Here is a 19,385-nt window from a genome sequence, read left to right on the forward strand (position 1 = left end):
ACTGTAAATTATACAATTACTTTTTCTTTTTCACTTCCAAAAACCATATTTTTAACAGTATTTTACTGTAAAATTACGTTAAATGTAATTACATTTATTCACCGAATATATTATGGAAACTTACTGTTAACCAATTAACAGGTTTTTACTGTAGCATTTTTACAGTCTTTTACTGTTAAAATCACAATCATTTTTTACAGTGTATGACGACAAAGCTGAATTTTCAGCAGCCGTTGCTCCAGCCTTCAGTGTCACATGATCCTTCAGAAATTCTTTGATCAAAAGAACAGCATTTATTTTAAATAGAAGTTTTTGTAACATGATAAATGTCTTTATTGTCACTTTGGGTCCATTTATTCCATCCTTGCTGAATAAAAGTATGCTGGCTAGGGAGTGTAAGTGTTCAAACAGATGAATAAACTATGGAGTGAAAGGGATTTGATCTAATGTTCAACTCCTTGCTGGCTGTATAGCAGTCATCAGCTACACCCTCAACACACACGGATTCCTGGAATCAGTCACGCCACCACGTTAATTCTGAACAGTCTGTGAAGTTTGTTCTACTGTAAGTGTGTGCAGAACAAATACACAGCATTTAAATTTACTTTGCGTTTACTCTCACAAATGTTTAAAAGAGCTTCTATTGTAGGTGTCACGCACAAGCGTCACATTACCGCAGATGTCAAGACAAGCTCACATGAAATTAGTCAGCCTTACTCATTTTGTTTGGGAAAGAAAAGGGAGTTTAATGAACCTTAAAATTGTTGTCAACTTCCTTATTGGTTACTGGAAGCTTGTGTTTCACACGGATTATGCATATTGTATTTTAAAGGAATAGTTAATCCTAAAAAGGACAATTTGCTCAGAATTTACTCCGCCTCAGGCCATCCAGGATTGTTTCTTTATGAGAACAGATTTGGAGAAATTTTGCACTACATCACTTGCTCAACAATGGATCCTCTGCAGTGAATCCAGGATTGTTTCTTTATGAGAACAGATTTGGAGAAATTTTGCACTACATCACTTGCTCAACAATGGATCCTCTGCAGTGAATGGGTGCTGTCAGAATAAGAGCCCAAACAGCTGATAAAAACATCACAATAATCTACATGTAATCCACACTCCAGTCCATCAATTAACTTCTTGTTTATTACAAACACAAGTCTTTTATCCATAACAGTGCTTTCTCCAGTGAAAAAGTTGTCTGGTCTGAATCAGGAGAGAAATATGCACGGATCCAGCACCGTTTACAAGCAAAAACAGTTCTAAACAAATATGTCAGTGGATTTTTGATGTTCATTGGACGAAGTGTTATTATGGATTATGGACCTTTGCTATTTTGGCTAAAGCGACAGATTAACATTAAAATGTGTTAATGATAGATTTGTTTCTTACAAAAATGCAGCTTTTCACTTCACGATATGTTAGACTGGAGATGTATGGATTACATGTGGATTATTGTGATGTTTTTATCAGTTTGGACTCTCATTCTGACGGCACCCATTCAATGCCGAGGATCCATTGATGAGCAAGTGATGTAATGCTCAAGTTCTCCAAATCCAACAAAAGAAAAACAAATCTCATCAGCATCTTGAATGGGCTGAGGGTGAGTACATTTTGAACTTAAATGGATAGTTCAGCAAAAATGAAAATGTTGTCATAATTTACTCACTGACTATTCAAACCTGTATGACTTTCTTTCTTCTGATAAACACAAAAGAAGGCCCAAGAACAACATCAAAAACACTAAAGCACAAAATATCTTCTGTTTTCCACAGAATAAATAAGTCTACATTTAGGAGGATAGGAGTAGCTCTAAGTGAAGTTTAACCTCAAAACAGCTACATGTGAGAAGATCCTGTGATCCAGGCACGTAGAACACATTAAGAATAAAGACATCAAAATTCTGCTTAAGGGCTCTGGGCTCCTGCCAGCTCTGATTCATGTTATTCCTTCTTAGAGATGATTCTCCGCTCCCTGAACACTTAATGCACTCATTTCCATATTTCAAAATATATGCACGGATCCAGCACCGTTTACAAGCAAAAACAGTTCTAAACAAATATGTCAGTGGATTTTTGATGTTCATTGGACGAAGTGTTATTATGGATTATGGACCTTTGCTATTTTGGCTAAAGCGACAGATTAACATTAAAATGTGTTAATGATAGATTTGTTTCTTACAAAAATGCAGCTTTTCACTTCACGATATGTTAGACTGGAGATGTATGGATTACATGTGGATTATTGTGATGTTTTTATCAGTTTGGACTCTCATTCTGACGGCACCCATTCAATGCCGAGGATCCATTGATGAGCAAGTGATGTAATGCTCAAGTTCTCCAAATCCAACAAAAGAAAAACAAATCTCATCAGCATCTTGAATGGGCTGAGGGTGAGTACATTTTGAACTTAAATGGATAGTTCAGCAAAAATGAAAATGTTGTCATAATTTACTCACTGACTATTCAAACCTGTATGACTTTCTTTCTTCTGATAAACACAAAAGAAGGCCCAAGAACAACATCAAAAACACTAAAGCACAAAATATCTTCTGTTTTCCACAGAATAAATAAGTCTACATTTAGGAGGATAGGAGTAGCTCTAAGTGAAGTTTAACCTCAAAACAGCTACATGTGAGAAGATCCTGTGATCCAGGCACGTAGAACACATTAAGAATAAAGACATCAAAATTCTGCTTAAGGGCTCTGGGCTCCTGCCAGCTCTGATTCATGTTATTCCTTCTTAGAGATGATTCTCCGCTCCCTGAACACTTAATGCACTCATTTCCATATTTCAAAATATAAGCTGACCCATTGCCAGAATTTAATGGTGATTTCTAACAGCCGCGCTGTACTTTTCCCAAGGATCTAATATAGAAAAACTTCTAAAGCTGATTATATGAGAAAGTTTTAATTACTCTAAAAGGGTGTTCTCCAGGGAATGTTTAGATCTCCTCATGCTGAGGACATTACTGTAATGTTTGGAATAGCCTGACAGTATTTTTCTACAGCTGTTCCATAAACAGCATTGAACTGCCTGAAGAACAGGGCATCATCTGTGCCTCCCAGCGGTCATTAACCGTCCCCTCTTATTAAGTGTGAACTCAGACCGTTACCATGTGCCTACTTTGAACTTACTGTAAATTATTGTTAACTTATTTTGTCCAGATCGACTGAGCTAATGGATTATTAACTGGTTTGTTGATATTTGGGAGATTGGAACAACAAAACTCAATGGTGCCAATAGAAGGTTCCTAAGCAGAATCTCACTGTTGTTGTTGTTTCCACAAATTTCAAAGGCAAAAATATCTCTTTACCCACAAGTTCCACTGCTGTCTCTTCCTGTTCTTTGCACTTAATACAAAAAGGGGCATTGTTTCTGGGATATTGCACAAGACTGCTAATATTAATGATAATAAACAAATCGATACATTTATGTCAACTTTTCAGTGCACTCATAGGTTGAGCATTCAAAAATGCATGTGAAGTAAAAGTGAAAAACAATTTCAGTGAAAACCCCAGTAGTGTTTTTAGATACATATTCAGCTATTCAAAAGTGTATTCTATAACAAGCGTTCGGTCAAATAGTGCTTCTATCAGCTGCTGTACTATAATATTATCACAAAGCTCCCTCGTGTGGTTTAAACGCTCCCTTCATCTTCAGCGGAGGCACTAAAAGAACTACAAGTACCAGAGCGTTGTGCTGCCATAGCAACAGAACCAACGCACCTCACTAGTGTCCAGATTTTACCGTGACAGTTTAATAGCGTTGTGTTGATAAACACAGAGAAAACGAATCGTTTTAAATATAATACAGAAACATTATACGAGCGAAATGTCTTTCAAAAATGGACAGGTGGAAAACATTAAGTTCCCCTGGTAAGTTGCACATTTTGCGACCGCAATTTATTTATTTTTTCATTAATTCCAAAATCAGTTATAAGTTAGGCTATAACTAATGTGTTACTTACTTTTTAAATTAAATTGTACCAACGTTTAACATGGAAAACTAGGGATTTAATAAGACTATTCCAGGTTTTCTTCCTGTTTCCCTTAGGCTGTTCAAAACGTTTTAAATATTAAACGTTATAGCTAATTTTCAAGTTTCTCCTGGGCAATGTTTTTTTTTACATCCTGTTAGGTTCAGTCCTGTTTGTACATTTTCTTGCCAGTGCAAGATCCTCAGGCCATTTAGGATTACATCACTTGCTCCACAATGGATCCTCTGCAGTGAATGGGTGCCATCAGAATGAGAGGCTGATAAAAACATAATCCACAAGTAATCCACACATCTCCAGTCTATCAGTTAACATCTTGTGAAGTGAAAAGCTGCGCTTGTATTGCTTTCTCCCGTGAAAAAGTTGTCTGGTCTGAACCAGGAGAGAAATATGCAAATATTAAGCACCATTTACAAGCGAAAACAGTCCAAAACAATTCTTTACAAATATGTTGGTGGATTTCGATGTGAGAGGACAACAGCGGATGGAAAAACTTCACTGGAGGAAGCATTATTATGGACGTTATATAGTTTTATGGAATTGTATTATGGAAGTTAAAAAGTCTTGATTGATTTGTTTATTACAAACATGCACTGGAGTGTGGATTACTTGTGGATTATTGTGATGTTTTTATCAGCTGTCTGGACTCTCATTCTGATGGCACCCATTCACTCCAGAGGATCCATTAGTGAGCAAGTGATGCAATTTGGGTGAACAATTTCTTTAAGTGACAGAGTTCATCTGTTCATCTGTTACTGCACAAAAGGAATGACAACAAAAACTCTTGTCTTTGTCTTCAGGTTTAAGGAACGGCTAAAAACAAAATATCTCAGGGATCTAAGGCAAAAGCAACAGTTATCTGGGTCATTAGATAGTCGCAAATGGCACTTTTTGTCCCCGGGCCTGGATGATTTTAGAGATGGTTACCCAACAGTCCATAAAGAGCTCTTCACCCAGTGTAAGAGTGGACCCTCCCCTGCAGTCTTTGGGATGCCAAATCACGCTTGTTCAGTGAAGTTCCCACAGAAGAGACTGAGTAAAAATCAAGTGTGTTACTCAAAGCAGAATCCCCAGAGTCAAGCTCAGCGTGAGTTCATTGACGCTGTTGAGTACAAACTCAAACAACACCCCCTGGCCCTCTATCCTCATCTGGAGAGCGGTATGACACCAGAGGTAACCACGTTTAATTGTAATCATTATGATTTAATTATTTTCTGCATGTAAATAAATACACTTCAACTCATTTTAAAGTTGCTGTTAATCATTTTTTAAAATACCACTTATAAAATCCTATTAGCTGAGAAATATCACTGAAGCGGGCCACATTTTGAGAAACTAATTTCTGACAGCCAAAACAGATAAATGAATCAGAACATGGGCTGCACATATTTAGCCAATCAGAGATCAATCAGAATATATAATCTTTTTGAATATTTAAAAAATTGTGAACATTTATTATTTGTGTTATTTTACCCTCATATTAAACCACAAAAACTAAGTGTTGCAATGGGGTTTCTAATACAGTTGCTTAGGTAGTGACAGTAAATTTGACAACTTTCTCTCTTCTGACCGGTGTAATTAATTTCTATATATTTTTTCCTCTCTTGGAAAGTCATGGAAATTAAACAGTGGCTTTCTCCTGCCCCTTTTTTATGTTTATTTTGAGCAACCATGAAAATGTGAAGAGAGTCCACTGGAAGCTGGGGAGTGTTTGGGAAACCTGTTTAGAAACAGTCATCGTTTTGCGATTCCATTGGTGCTGCTAGTGCTGCAGAAGCCTCTAACAGCAGCAGCTTTAAATACGAGAGGAGACAAAGTATAGTCCATGGAATATCAATTGCAATGTACAGTATAGAAAATGCATCCAAATGTATTCAACATTTTCAATAGCTATTTGATCAGGTGTTGTCAGTCCTGGATCCTGATATGTGCATGAAGGCAGAATTGTCCATAACCTCTCCAATGGAGCATCTAGAAGAAAGCAGTGCACAATGTGAAATCTCAACTCCGGAGACTATAAAACCGTCCATCACCATCAAGTGATTTTCCTTTCTTCTTCTTTTGAGCACATGTTTCTGGTTTTGGTTCTGATCCCATTCCAAAATGATGAGACGGGCCACACTTTTAAGTTAAAAGAAGTATTCCTATTTTAATGTCAAATTTCTTTTGGTGGGTGACCAGACATTACACAAGTACATGTTGTATATACTGTAATACCATTCCTGATACTCTTCTTACATTTCCCTAGACCACAAAAGGAGAAATGTAAAGAGGCCAGACCAAGAAATCCTTATAAATGGCAGAAACTCAAAGAAACTTTGGGTGTTGAAGATCAGACGGCGAGTGTTAAACACCTGCACTCCGTATCGCAAGAAGATGACAAGCAGATGATTACCAAACTCTTCTGTGAATGGATTACCTCACTGGTAATATTTCTTCATGTACACATTAAAGTGCACGGATCAGATATGAAGCCTAAAGAGTTATTTAACCCGTTATCTCAGGGTGGAGAGACCAGTGATCTGACAGAGTCAACCATCTTGGATCTGTTTAAGAGTGACTATGAAAAGAAACCCTCCTTGACCTTGCCTATTAACAAGACTCATCCTAATCAAACTCCAGCAAAACTCTCCAGCTCTGTAGAGGGACATCATAAAGACGCTAAAGGGTTAAATCAGGTTGGGGACAATGTTTTGGTCCTTAATGTTTCAATTTTGTGTTGTTTGCCCAAAATTGTGGATCAGCAAGTCTTGTTTATGTTTGTATGGCAGGCCAATAAACCCAATAGACCCCAGGCTGCCAATGATCCTCTAAGAGCCCCAGCAGATATCACAGGAAGCCTGGACTTTGAGGAACAGCTGAGTGAGAAGGTGACTTTTAGAGCATCTTTTAGTTATAAAAGGAGCAAATAATGTGACAGCTGATGATGAGACAAACCAGTGAGTTCCATTCATATTTTACTGTCATCTAGGATGAAGAGCTGAAGCAGATTCACGGCATTCAGGCGTTCAGAGAGTTCATTATCAACAAGGGAGTGAGAATGCCATGGGTAATGCTGTTCACATTCAACTGAATTAATAGCTGGATATTTTATGAGATTAAATTTGAATTATGTTCCTTGTAATTAAACATATTATTATTCATTGTATAATAAGAAATCATTATTTTATTCGTGTCCCATGTGTAGTTTCTCAGCACTATCTTCTCTGAGGATGAACAGAAGAACAGGATCAGAGGCTCAAACACCGCAGGCTCCACTTCATCATTGTCTAAAGGGAGAGCTGTCCATTAAACTCTTTAAATAATATTCCCTTATGTTGTTTTATTGAACATCACTTCACACATTCATGGATCAGCTGCTGAGTGCAGTTCCCCAGACTACAGTTTTTTTAGATTAAAGTAACATTTTACCCCCAAGCCAGATTTTTGTATTATGTTATTTTACGATCAAAAAAATAAAACTAGGGCGTATTTGGCATGGTTCTCTCTTCCTCTAGTTTTCTTCATTCATTCATAAAATGTTCAGTGAAAAACAAACACAGTGTTCTCAGCATCCAGGTGGGAATTACAAGGGCTTTCTAAGGATTTTTAGGTAAACAGCCTGAAGTCTGCTCTCATACATTCTGCCATGCTAATGAGCTGCACTTGTCGGAGTTCTACATTGTCCTCTAGTGCTTTAAGGAAGAGAAATTTCATTTCAAAAATTTCATTCTTCATTAAAAACTAAATATTTTGTTTTAGAAGTCCTCTTTTATAATATATACCACTCTTAACATCTACAGACCTTCCTGTTGCTAAGCTCCGCTTTCCTTAGCTACGGCTGCTAACTCGGACAAGCTTGTCTGTGAACAGCATCAGCAGGAAAATGTGCTTGTAAAATACTAAATATTGACTGCATATTATTCTAACATGGTCTGAAATTAATCAATTTTTGTGTCTGATATGTCCCGCCCTGTCTTCCTGTTTCAGTGGAAATTACGTCAACACAAAAAAACGGATTAACGCTGCACATTTCAAGGTATTTTAGTGGGCCTTTAAAAAAGATTTTAAAAAACGGGGCCTAGCAAAGGTTCAATTGTTAGCAGGTGAGTTAGACAGGCTTCTGACTTAAAGCGATGCATGCTGGTTAGAAATGTCACTGTGTCACTAAGTATGGCCTCACTTTATTGGTATTTTAATATTATCAGCATGTTATGAACTTTTTTTTTTGGTACATACAGGGGCTGTATTAAGCAGCGCATAAAAATGTTTTTAGTTTCTACATTTAAAATTCAAATGTCTGTTTAGCTGACAAATATTATATCTAATCCACTTTATTTGAAATGAAGAAAGCAAACAGTGAGAGCGTCACTATATGTCTGCTTTGACGACTCCATTTTCAACTGCTCAGAATTCAAATCAGTAAGGCCAGCCTCAGTCACGCCTATTGAGACTAAAATTCTGTCATTCTGACCATCATCCTTCAGATGAAGATAGCTTCTACGGCCTGTCCAGCTTGATTTTCTGAGATGCCTGTCCTGTGAGCTCATCTTGATTGTTGGCAGCTGATAAAAGACCAATAAAACTCCAGCTTTATCACCAATTAATCACTCACTGTGATTTACAACATACAATAAACAAATGAAATCATTGGCTTATTGACATTGTTAAATAAATCATCCTGCAGGCACCATTTATCTGTTTGAATTTCATAAAACGGCTCTAATTGTGTTTGATGTGAAGTGAAGCTCACATATCTGATTAGCGTTGACAGGGCGCTCCATCTTCAGCCAACAGTTTCTGTCCGCGGGAAGATCAGAAGTGAGGAGAAGGTGCACAGGAGACCTGCGTCCTGTCACAAGGTTTACTGCATTATCTGTTGAACGAGAGACATTCTTTTGTATTTATGCATTTTTCCAAATTAGAAGGGACGAGATAATCATTTTTTTCATCACCGATCAGTGTAGCAGCACAGACTCACTGTCATCTGATAAAGGGCTGTTGTTATCATGCTTATTAGGTTCAGCAGTTCTGAAGGTCCCTGGCTCATTGCATCAAAGCACACATGCATTAAATGTGTCTCTACTCTCGACTCAAGAGAGTGGAGAACAAGCATAAATCACTGCCGAGAAGCACTTAAATGTTACAACATGGCTTCATTGAGGCAATGCAGCTTCTTGAGCATCAAGCATCTCTGCATGTGGTTAGATGTCATGAAACTACCGGTACTTGTAGTCAACTTGCAAGTGCACTTTTTCCTCTTACCTGTAACTGGTTATTCTCCCAATTGACCTTGTGGTACTTTTGGCACCTCTAGTTTCTGTCGGTCTGCAAAAAGAAAATGGTAAATAACACTTTAGTTTAGACTGTTTATACATTCCTTGATGTAGCCTTCCCTGAGGTGCTTTCCTCTATAAAGTCTTTTTGTGAATGAGACTCTCACTGTCTAGATTTGTGGTCTTCCTCAGGTCTCCTCCTGAAGCTCAAGGTAGTGTGTGGTCCTTGCTCTTCTGCAATCCCACCACGCAGCTCTCTTACAAAACTCTTCAGCTCCACAAGGGGGTCAGAGACTCTCATCTGGAAAGATTCCAGAGGGAAATCCGTTCCAGCACATCCTGTCAGTTCAGATATTTAAGTGTGTGGGTGGTTAGAAGGGCTTTTTTTCATACCTCCATTAGGCCATTAACGTTATGCTGAGCGAGGGGAAGATGAGTATGTATGCTGACTGGAGATCTGGAGATGTTACGCAAGTTCTGGCTTTGCAATTCCTTACCAAAAGCATACACATGGGGAGATAGCATAACAGCAAAATAATAATAAAGTTTGACCAGAAGATGATATAAAATAATTACTACTACAGTAAATTTGTGTACATTTTTACCTTTATATCTAATGCATGCTGCAGTTTCAGTCTCATTAGCTCCTGCTTCTGAATAAATTCTTGGCATTCAGCAAAACTGTCAGACGTCTGTACATTATATATTATAATGTTATGGTTTACAATGTCGGTCATATAGAACATCTGTTCCATCATCTGTTCAGTACTGTTGCATTGAAATAATCGGCTGTTTAGCAAGAAGCCCGTCAGGCACCTTGAATAAAGCTGCTTCCAGTTTCTCAGCTTTGTCTTTGAGCTCTCGCTCTTGTGAGCACAGAGCCTCCACTTCAGACTCCAATCTTCTCCTGCTCTCCCTCTCTGACAACAGCTCTTGTGTCTGCGTCATAACCAGTAATGCCTGACGGTGCTTCTCCTTAGAGACACAAACACACTTATTTGCAAAAAAATATGCAAACAGAAACAGAAGAAAGTAGCTGATTGGACTATGCCAAAGAAATCTGGGCATGTTTAGGTAGGTTGATATTTGTTCTTGCACTGTTAAAGCTTATGTCTGGAAAACACATCAGTTTTAACAGTTACTCTGAAATGTTCTGCGGTTCTTTTCATTTATAATAACTAACTCTCAATGAATAGCGAAACTCATTAATGCAAGAACACTGTAATATGTTATCTATTTAATCCTGCAAATCAACACATAGTTGCAGTAATAAATTTACATATACACATAATCTGCAAAATGTTAATAATAAAAAAAAAATGGGAGTGAGAACAATATACAATGCTAATCCTGTTTAAGGCTCTAAATGCATCATGTTTCCTTCTTGAACTTCAGTGAATGTTTGCAACTTTTGCAACGGTTATGTATAAGTTCCTCAGTTGTCCTCAGTTTGAAAAGATACTGCAGTCACGCCATCTGCGCTTCGGAGAACATGGATCTCAAAACCATAGTCACTGTTGGAAATAGTTCAAAGACGCAGAAGATGCTGGAACACCAAAGAATGTGCAGGACCTGAAGTATTTTTCTGAAAAACAGCAGGCTGTTTAACTTTGTTGTTTATGAATCATTTGTTTTTCCTATCACAAAACAAAAAACTGTTGTGGCCAATTCAGTTATTATTTAATCTTAGGGACTATATGTGAACATCTGTTGTGTGAAATTGCTTATTCAAGTCAGTATTACATATAAAAACAAATGTGATTTTCATGATTCATTATTTTTTTTAAATTATTAACTTTTTGCAGATTCTGCTACTTGCATATAAACTTATGATTACCACTGTACAATATAGCAATTAAAACAGTGATTGGCCTGGAAACTGTCTCTCAGAGATGATTTCAAAATCAAATCATTTCTAACAAGTATATCAGATCAAGATACACCTACATTCAGACCATGTTTCCCCACTGTCTTTCCGATAATCCTCACCAATAAATATTTCATGCATTTTGGTGATGGCAGAGGGGAATCCCTGACAGTGCTTTGTGAAAATATAAAAGTGCTTGACGGTCAATAAAATGATTTCCCTTGGTCTCAAGCTTAAGGACACTTTTAGTCTCCTGTACAATAAAAAAAAAAATTTAAATGTGCCATTTTTAGAATGCAGACACCAATAGGCTGAAACTCCAAAACTCATTTTACAGTGCTTTGAAACATCTGAGAAAATATCTTTCTCCAGTTTTTTTGAGCTATTGTTAATTATTGGGAACATATATAAATAGAAAAGTTTTTTTTTTTTTTTTGATCTGAACATTATCATATCAGACGTGTTTCCAAACTGTCTGTAATTAAATCTCCAAATTTTAATAGCAGCTTGAACAGTCTGGGCCTGGACACCACTGTAAAAAATAAGTGTAATTTTAACTGTAAAATTCTGTAAAAACGCTACGGAAAAAAAATATTAATAGGTTAACAGTAAGTTCCCGTACTATACACAGGGAAAAACTGTAAAATATCTAACCAGACATTTCATGTAATTTTACAGTAAAATGCTGTTAATTTTACAGTTTTTAGAAGTAAAAATAACAAATCAATGTATAATTTAGTAGTTTTTGACCGTAAATATGTTTACAGTTTTTCTGTATTTTTTACAAAATTATTCTGGCAACCGCAGCTGCCAAAATTATTTTGTACAAACTACAGATTTTTTTTTTTTACAGTGCACCTTTTTTAACACTGAATACAGTGTTGCACAGTAAAGACGTATTTTTCATTACTGTACTTTTTTCAAGTACAAGTACTTGATCAGATAATTTTTATTTTGAGAAACATTTATACTTACTTCACTACATTCCAAAAGCATAATATTTCATAAATTAATGGAAATTAACATTTCATAAAAACATACCATTCCTTGCCACCTCCTCTGAGACACAAGCGTGATGTCAGATTTGTTTGCACATTTGAATTATCAGTAATTTACAGTATATTTTATAAGTTTCACATTATAATAGTGTATACAATTTATGGTAACAAGAAAAAGCTGGCTAGAATGAATAATTAACATGGTTCATTGATCAGTACCTTTTTCTTTTAATATCTAAGTACATTAAAAATCAAGTACCGCTGTACTTTTACTGTAAATTTACTACTTTTACTGGAGTTATATTTTATTAGGGTATCTCAAGTGCTTGACTTGTGTATTTCATCCACCACTGATCACACACACACACACACACACACACACACACACACTAATTAGTAAAAAGGTGGTATTGTGAGAAACGGAAAGCTGTTGTTAGTGATGCACCCCACCATCTTGAGCTTCTCTATGTTCTCCTCCAGCAGCTGAATTTGGCTTTGCAGGAAATCAGTCTGCTCCCTTTTAGCAGTGATCTGTTTCTGCATTCCCAGAGCAATCTTAAGACCTGAAATACATATAAAACACTCTCCAATCAGTTCAACCGTGGTAAATACCATGAATAAAACTCTCTGAAAAATAATTATTCACTGTCCTGTCAGCAACAGGAATATTATGTTCAGTGAGGTGTCGCCCTATCTGTGAAATGCTTGACATTCAAACTGAATGAACTCAGGTTGTTATGTTAGCTGCATCACATGTTTACAAGAGAATAACTTGAACTATACTGTTAATCAAAAAACACTTTGTCCAGTGAACCAATGAACTGAAACGTACGTCATATGAGACCATTTTCCCATTCAGTCCGTCTCACAATTGAATAGGACAAAATGAAACAATGGAGGGTCACAGAGGTCGGACCTAAGAAATCATAGCTACATTATGTAACGGCCCACAAACACAGCACACAGCGAGAACAAGTGTTCTTTAACAATGTCTCAATACACTAATGACAAACAGCTGAGAACATTGTATAAATGTTCAAATGCTATACTTTATACAGATTAAGTGATGGAAAAGTGCATAGTGGAATAACAGCAGGAGGGCATGGACAAGATCTATAATCTCAGTATGCTGTCTTCCTGCCATTATCCAGAACGCAGAACAACAAAACGATGGCCACACACTGGCTCTCTGTAAAGAATGTGAATGAATCCAGTCACGTAGGGTGTGGTCTTCCGCCCTTTATTTTATATACACTTGGTCTAGTTCTGCTTTTTCCTGAGGTAACACTGTAGACGGTGTAAAAACATCCTCATTTTAAATATCAGCAGTGCTATGAATGGGTACGGATGTCTATATTTGTATTTGAGCGTAATTAGGACTTTCCTGAAATTTTTTCTCAAAGCTTTGATCTCAGGGGCCAGTCCTGTGAGGTTACTGAGGGCGAATCTGAGTGCTCAGCTAAAAGCGTTGATAATTTTTCATTTAAAACGAGGCATTTCTGTGTGTGTGTGTTTGTACAGTACCATGCCCGTCAGCTCCCTCCAGTGCTCTCAAGGAACTGTTGGCCTGGTCCAGCTCAGCCCGTACAGTCCTCAGCTGGGTCTTGAGTTTCAGGTTCTCTCGTTCCAGCTCACAGGTCTTACTGCCGAGAAGCTCTTTCAAAGCTTTCTGTCCCTCTGATGAGTTTTTGGGGGACAAAGTAAAAAAAAAATGGCAGGGTGATACTGACAGAAAAAAAGCCTCATTAAAAGAATGAAATTACTGAAAAGAAAACATTATTAAGCAGTTTGAGATCATTTTTTGTTATTAATTCTTAGAAAATATTCACTATTGTTCAAAAGGGTTTGGGGTCAGTAAGATTTTGTATTTTATTTTGTATTTAAGAGAAGTCTCTTTTGATCACTAAGGTTGCATCATTTTTTTCTATTTAAAATACAGTAAAACATATGTAAAACATTATTACATTTTAAAATAACTGTTTACTACTTCAATATATTTTAAAATATAATTCATTTCTGTGACGGCAAAGCTGAATTTTCAGCAGCCATTACTCCAGTCTTCAGTATCACATGATCCTTCAGAAATCATTCTAATATGTTGTTGATTTGTTGATCAAGTCAGTTTCTTATTATGGATGTTGAAATTATTTGTGGAAAATAAGATTGACTGATTGATGATAAATAGAAGGTTCAAAAGAATATGATTTATTCTAAATAAAAATATCAGATGATTTAAGCTTAAGACAAGGTTAGTTCAGGTTGTAAAAGTGGAGCCACTCACACAAAACTTTTATGAATTGATAATTCATGACACCTGTTTAAAAAAATACCTTGAAAAATGTTACTGCAAAAACCTGTAAAATAAGTTTTTATTCACTCACATGTATTCAAGGTAAAAGGAATATGTTATTACTTTTTATTTTATTAATTTTTTCAATTGAGTCTTTTCTTAAAATATACATATTTTTAACTTTGGATATTAGGGATGTTATATATCACTGACCCAGATGACATTTGCTTTGAGTTTTTGTTTCTGCCAAATAATGTATACAATAACAATCCAATAAAAGCAAGAATGGTAACACTTTATTTTAAGGAGTCCTTGTTACATGTTACATACTATTATAATAACAATTAATTATACATAATTACATGCAAGTTTCCCTAAGCCAAACCTTAATCCTAACCATATAGTAAGTGCATGTAGCTAATTAAGTACTTAGATGTATAAGTACTTAGATGTTCAGTACTTAAATGTATAATTACACTGTAACAAGGACACTATAAAATAAAGTGTAACCACAAGAATTACATGTTCAAGTTTTTAGGGACACTGTACTTGTTCAACACACACTTTAAAGTCAGTTTATATCAGGTCTGCGGTTTGGGATTTCGATGAATCTGTGTTTGTACCTTTCAGCTGGGTAAGCTGCATACGCCGCACTCCCAGCTCAGCGGTCATCTGCTGTTTCTCTAAACTAAGCTGATCAACATTGCAGATCTTTTCTGAGAGCACAGCGTGCTGACAGGCCTTCTCTCCTTCCATTATGCTGAGTCTGAGCTCTGCCTGTCTCAATGCAGCCTGTTAAACCAACCAGTATAGAGTACGGATGACATGCAAGAAACACTTATGAGAAGAAGTGCAATATAAAACACTCAGCTTGGATCAAAGGACATATTTGTGGAATATATCTTCATAGCTCTTCCTGTTCCAGCCATTCAGCATCAACAATGCCCATGCAAGCGGTTATTTAATCTATAATCGGTTTAAAATTTGAACAGAAACTACCTAATAGCTAAGGTATCCTATATTGTGAATTAGCTGTCACAGTCTAAGTTCTACTCAAAGATTCTTCCCTAAATTTCCCCACCTTCAGTTGCTGATTCTCCCCTCTGAGCGGCTCGATCTGGTTAGTCAAATACTGTTGCGTGTCCACAGTGCAGCTGTGATTTGGGACAATATGCAGGACATTTTCCAGTTCTGCGCTCATCATCTGATCATCTGCCTCTGTCGTCATGACCTTCAGCAGACCTTGAACCTCTTCCAGCTGGACATGGACCTGCTGCACTTCATGTTGCTTCAACAATGCCTGCAGATGACTTCTCTCCCACTGAAATACACATAACAAAATAGAGTAAAGAGGGGCAGCCATCTGCTTCCCGTGGTTCAGGACCTGCCGCTGCCTGGCATGGAGGAGAGTGAGCTCGTGGGGATCACAGGTGAGACAGCCGCTGGAGGATGATGTTCTCTCTTTAAGAATTTATGATTCTCTCTTTATCATCTGATCCAGGGGCCAGTGCTCTGCTGGGTTCAGCCCAGGAAGAGCAGGAAATGGATGAGGAGGGCGAAGAGGCTGAGGCTGAGCCTTCTCAATCCTCCTGCCCTGCGTATGATGAGCTCTTAGAGGTTATGGATCGCGGTCGCCGGCCAACGAGTTGGTGTTTTTTCAATGTATGCTTCAGACACGGGTCACGACGAGGCGTTCCCCATAGCGACCCCAAGAGGACGCAGTGTCTCGTTCCCTACTCAGGGAACCATGGTTACATAAGTAACCTGAGACGTTTTTAAGGACCAGCGGGAGATCTGCATTTAAGATAGCCGGTCGGGCAGAGTGGTGATACATTTTGGTAGCCCGACTGGAAAACACAATAGCCCCGGGACGTCGGGCAAGCGATTTTGCGAGCCCTGCATTTTAAAACGTAATTTATTTCGGTGATGGCAAAGCTGAATTTTCAGCAGCCACTACTTGAGTCTTCAGGGTCACATGATCCTTGAGAAATCATTCTGTTATGCTGATTTCTGCTCAAGAAACATTATTTATTTCTTAGTACTAAGATAATATTACTATTATTTTTACAAGAAACTCATTATTATCAGTGTTGAAAATGGCTGTGCTGTTTAAACTTTTTTTTCAGAATTCTATAAAGACTAGAAAATTCAAATGAACATCACTTATTTAAAATAGAAATATTTTGTAACATTATAAATGTCCTACTGTCACTTTCGATCATTTCAATGTGGCCTTACAACTTTTGGACGGTAGTGTACACACAGGAGATTCTACTATGGCATCTGTAATGAAAACTTCTGCTTTGGTGTGATGCCGCCAATGTATATCAGTATAAGGATAAATACCTCTGATCATGACCACTGACTTCCACCTTTTACTGTTGATAACATTTCTTAATGCTGAAATGTTTTTTTTGGCCAAACAGTGTCCCCAAGTGGAAATGCGAAAGTAAAGACTGACCCATCCTCTGCCTGTCATTGATCAGTCAAATAGATAAGCCTGTCCAAATCTCACGCCATTGGTTGAACTAATGTTGCTATGTGTTTGGGCTAGTCTAGATGCACAAACAAACCGATCAATGTTTTGAGTGTCACAGAGACAGTATTAAAATAGCAACCTCCTGTTGACATGTCTCTAACAGTTGTTATTAATATCCTTTTTTTCCTGAAAAAAATGAAAAGAAAAAGCAAACATAACAAACTTGTCTTAAGTAGCCTACACTGCTGTTTACTACTGTAAGTTGGCAGAGTTGTGTATGTAATTGGGCTGAGAGGTCCCTTCCTCTCACGGCCTTCTTGGCCTGAGACTGGGATTGAGCCAAATCCTCCTCCACTGACCTGAACCAGCAGCCAACTCAATTACGTTCCAACAAACCCTTCTCTCATTGTAGAGTACAGCCACATTGAGCATATGAAGGCTATCAAGCATACCAGCTGCATCAGTCAGACAGTGCTAATGTGAAACATCCATCATAACAGCATCCAAGTTCTCCAGTTTTGGTGTAAACACAAAAAGGAGTTGGAACACTCATCTCATTACCTTGTTGTTTCTCTGACTCCAGCTCATTTATCTTTCTCTGGTGTAAACAGGATAAACTTTCAGCTGGTTTTCTAACTTGAACATGAAACAAAATTATTTTAATCAAAAAGTGACAGAATGAAAAGCAAAACAATTTAGTTGGGATGATATATACATGATGAGAACTTACTGTAACTAAACAAAAGTTGCAGACTGGTGGAATTAGTCTGTAAGCGCCAAAATTTCTCAGTCAATATCGCCACCTCCTGGTCATGACTGGTAATGAGCTGCTCTTGTCTGTAACAGAATATAATGTAATGTGATGGACCAACCGTTCTGATACTCAGTGAACCTTAAAACTCAGTTGAACCCAGAGACAAATACAAAAGACATTTCTTAAAAAAAGCAATTTAAAAAATAAAATCACACTCTTGAACACAGAATAAATAAATAAAATACAGATTTGACAATTCACATGTTTGAACTTTAGTTATTCAAGTTGTCACAATGTTTTTATTTTAATAAACACTCCTGAAGTGTATAATCTATCTATATCTACATACCATTACCACTCCAGCACTTCCGAGATCTCAATCTATCAGTATATTCACTATCCATTCCATCTATATTATGTAGTATACTGTAACAATAGTGTATTGTTTTGTATGGTGTGTACACTGCTTTTCTACTGTGTTTGTACTTTTGTGATGTCCCAATAAACATGATCAAACTAATTATAAATGTTTACTCTTATTCTAGGTTGATAGTTGCTATAGGTATAATACAATAGGTAAGAAATTCTCACTAACTTCCTTAACCGACCTCTCTGAATCTGTAGATCGAATAAATAAAAAAATATAAATAAATAAAAGTCAAATGTTTTGATTTCTTAGTGTATTTGGGAATTATCCATACCATATTTATTAAACTGATTAATTTCCACTTGTAGGGTTCTCTTTAGACCTTTGTTCAACTACTCACTGTACGATCTGAATATTACGTAGTAGATTTATATGAGTTTCATTGTTTATTGTAAATCGGGAAAATTAATTGTTTAGGGAAAGTAACACATTTTGGACTTGCACCTAAAGACACAATATCGTTTCATCTTTTCCACTCTGTGTTTATTATTAGCTGACACACAGTCATTGACATCAAAAGAAAGCAGTGCATATTATTTAAAGATAAATATTTGCAACCACATTAACTTGTCAACTCACATAGTATGTTTGTTCTGGAGAAATAGCGCGCCGAAACCCTTCCGGTTGTGGACAGCAGGTGGTATAGTCATCAGCTTTATTTTTGATAGCCAGAAAGCATCCTGTATACACGTGATATTCGCTTTCGCTACAAATTAAATTGGAAGTACAGCCAGTTTTAAACTGAAGGTAAATTTATTTTGTTTGCATTTGCAACAAGATTTGACCAAAGCTACCTAACTTGCTAGCTAATTTGCAAACAGGCGCAATGAAGCCACCATAATCACCATAGCAACTACAGAGCTTGTAACAATCTAACCAATTAGCTCGAAGAAAAAGTCACTCCCTATGTATGGCTTTCCATTCTTACTTGCAAAGGGACTATACAGGCCATTGTAACAAGTCGATTTTGTGTTTAATCATAACATAATTATATAAAATAATCCAGTAATCCAAAAATATAAAAATATATTAATAATTATATAAATAAAGAAGCATTAATTATTATATAGCCTTCAGTAAAACGTTATATTATATTCAATCTAAATATTTAAATATATTATATTTAACGGCAATTAGGCCTATGTATAATTTTGTTGAAAAACATGATATAGTTTAAAATAGTTTAATAATATTAACATTATATTATTTAATGACATACAGTAATGCTAAAATATAGACACATAAATGTCATCTAGTAGTTTTGTAACTTTTTTTTTACAAATACATGTTTTTTATTTTGTGTTATCTAATTATA

At 36.6% G+C, this 19,385-nt stretch overlaps 2 protein-coding genes across 3 annotated transcripts; one reads left to right on the plus strand and one right to left on the minus strand.

Moving 5' to 3' along the window:
- Window positions 1–3,837: 3,837 nt before the first annotated feature.
- fam47e (family with sequence similarity 47 member E) lies at window positions 3,838–7,412 on the plus strand. The gene is made up of 8 exons (XM_016527839.1): window positions 3,838–3,881; window positions 4,801–5,173; window positions 5,891–6,039; window positions 6,249–6,426; window positions 6,505–6,678; window positions 6,772–6,870; window positions 6,972–7,049; window positions 7,188–7,412. Exons 1-8 carry the CDS (start codon window positions 3,838–3,840, stop codon window positions 7,290–7,292), a joined length of 1,200 nt encoding a protein of 399 aa, XP_016383325.1. The 3' UTR covers window positions 7,293–7,412.
- On the minus strand, window positions 7,180–18,898 carry LOC107720221 (coiled-coil domain-containing protein 158-like). 2 transcript variants are annotated; one of them, XM_016527856.1, is made up of 16 exons: window positions 18,650–18,898; window positions 17,620–17,726; window positions 17,451–17,525; window positions 15,492–15,731; window positions 15,034–15,202; window positions 13,645–13,797; window positions 12,571–12,683; window positions 10,072–10,230; window positions 9,861–9,947; window positions 9,649–9,747; window positions 9,423–9,556; window positions 9,245–9,307; window positions 8,961–9,028; window positions 8,733–8,855; window positions 8,454–8,544; window positions 7,180–7,269 (listed from the first exon to the last, which is right to left on the minus strand). In XM_016527856.1, exons 3-15 carry the CDS (start codon window positions 17,475–17,477, stop codon window positions 8,480–8,482), a joined length of 1,500 nt encoding a protein of 499 aa, XP_016383342.1. In that variant the 5' UTR covers window positions 17,478–17,525; window positions 17,620–17,726; window positions 18,650–18,898; the 3' UTR covers window positions 7,180–7,269; window positions 8,454–8,479. The 2 variants fall into 2 exon arrangements, with proteins under 2 accessions (XP_016383342.1, XP_016383343.1); XM_016527857.1 differs by lacking the exons at window positions 7,180–7,269; window positions 17,451–17,525 and having other exon boundaries at window positions 8,366–8,544.
- Window positions 18,899–19,385: the final 487 nt, after the last annotated feature.

The sequence above is a fragment of the Sinocyclocheilus rhinocerous genome, unplaced genomic scaffold (genome assembly GCF_001515625.1).
Source record: "Sinocyclocheilus rhinocerous isolate Xijiao unplaced genomic scaffold, SAMN03320098_v1.1 scaffold62, whole genome shotgun sequence".
In the NCBI taxonomy this organism is placed as follows: domain Eukaryota; kingdom Metazoa; phylum Chordata; class Actinopteri; order Cypriniformes; family Cyprinidae; genus Sinocyclocheilus; species Sinocyclocheilus rhinocerous.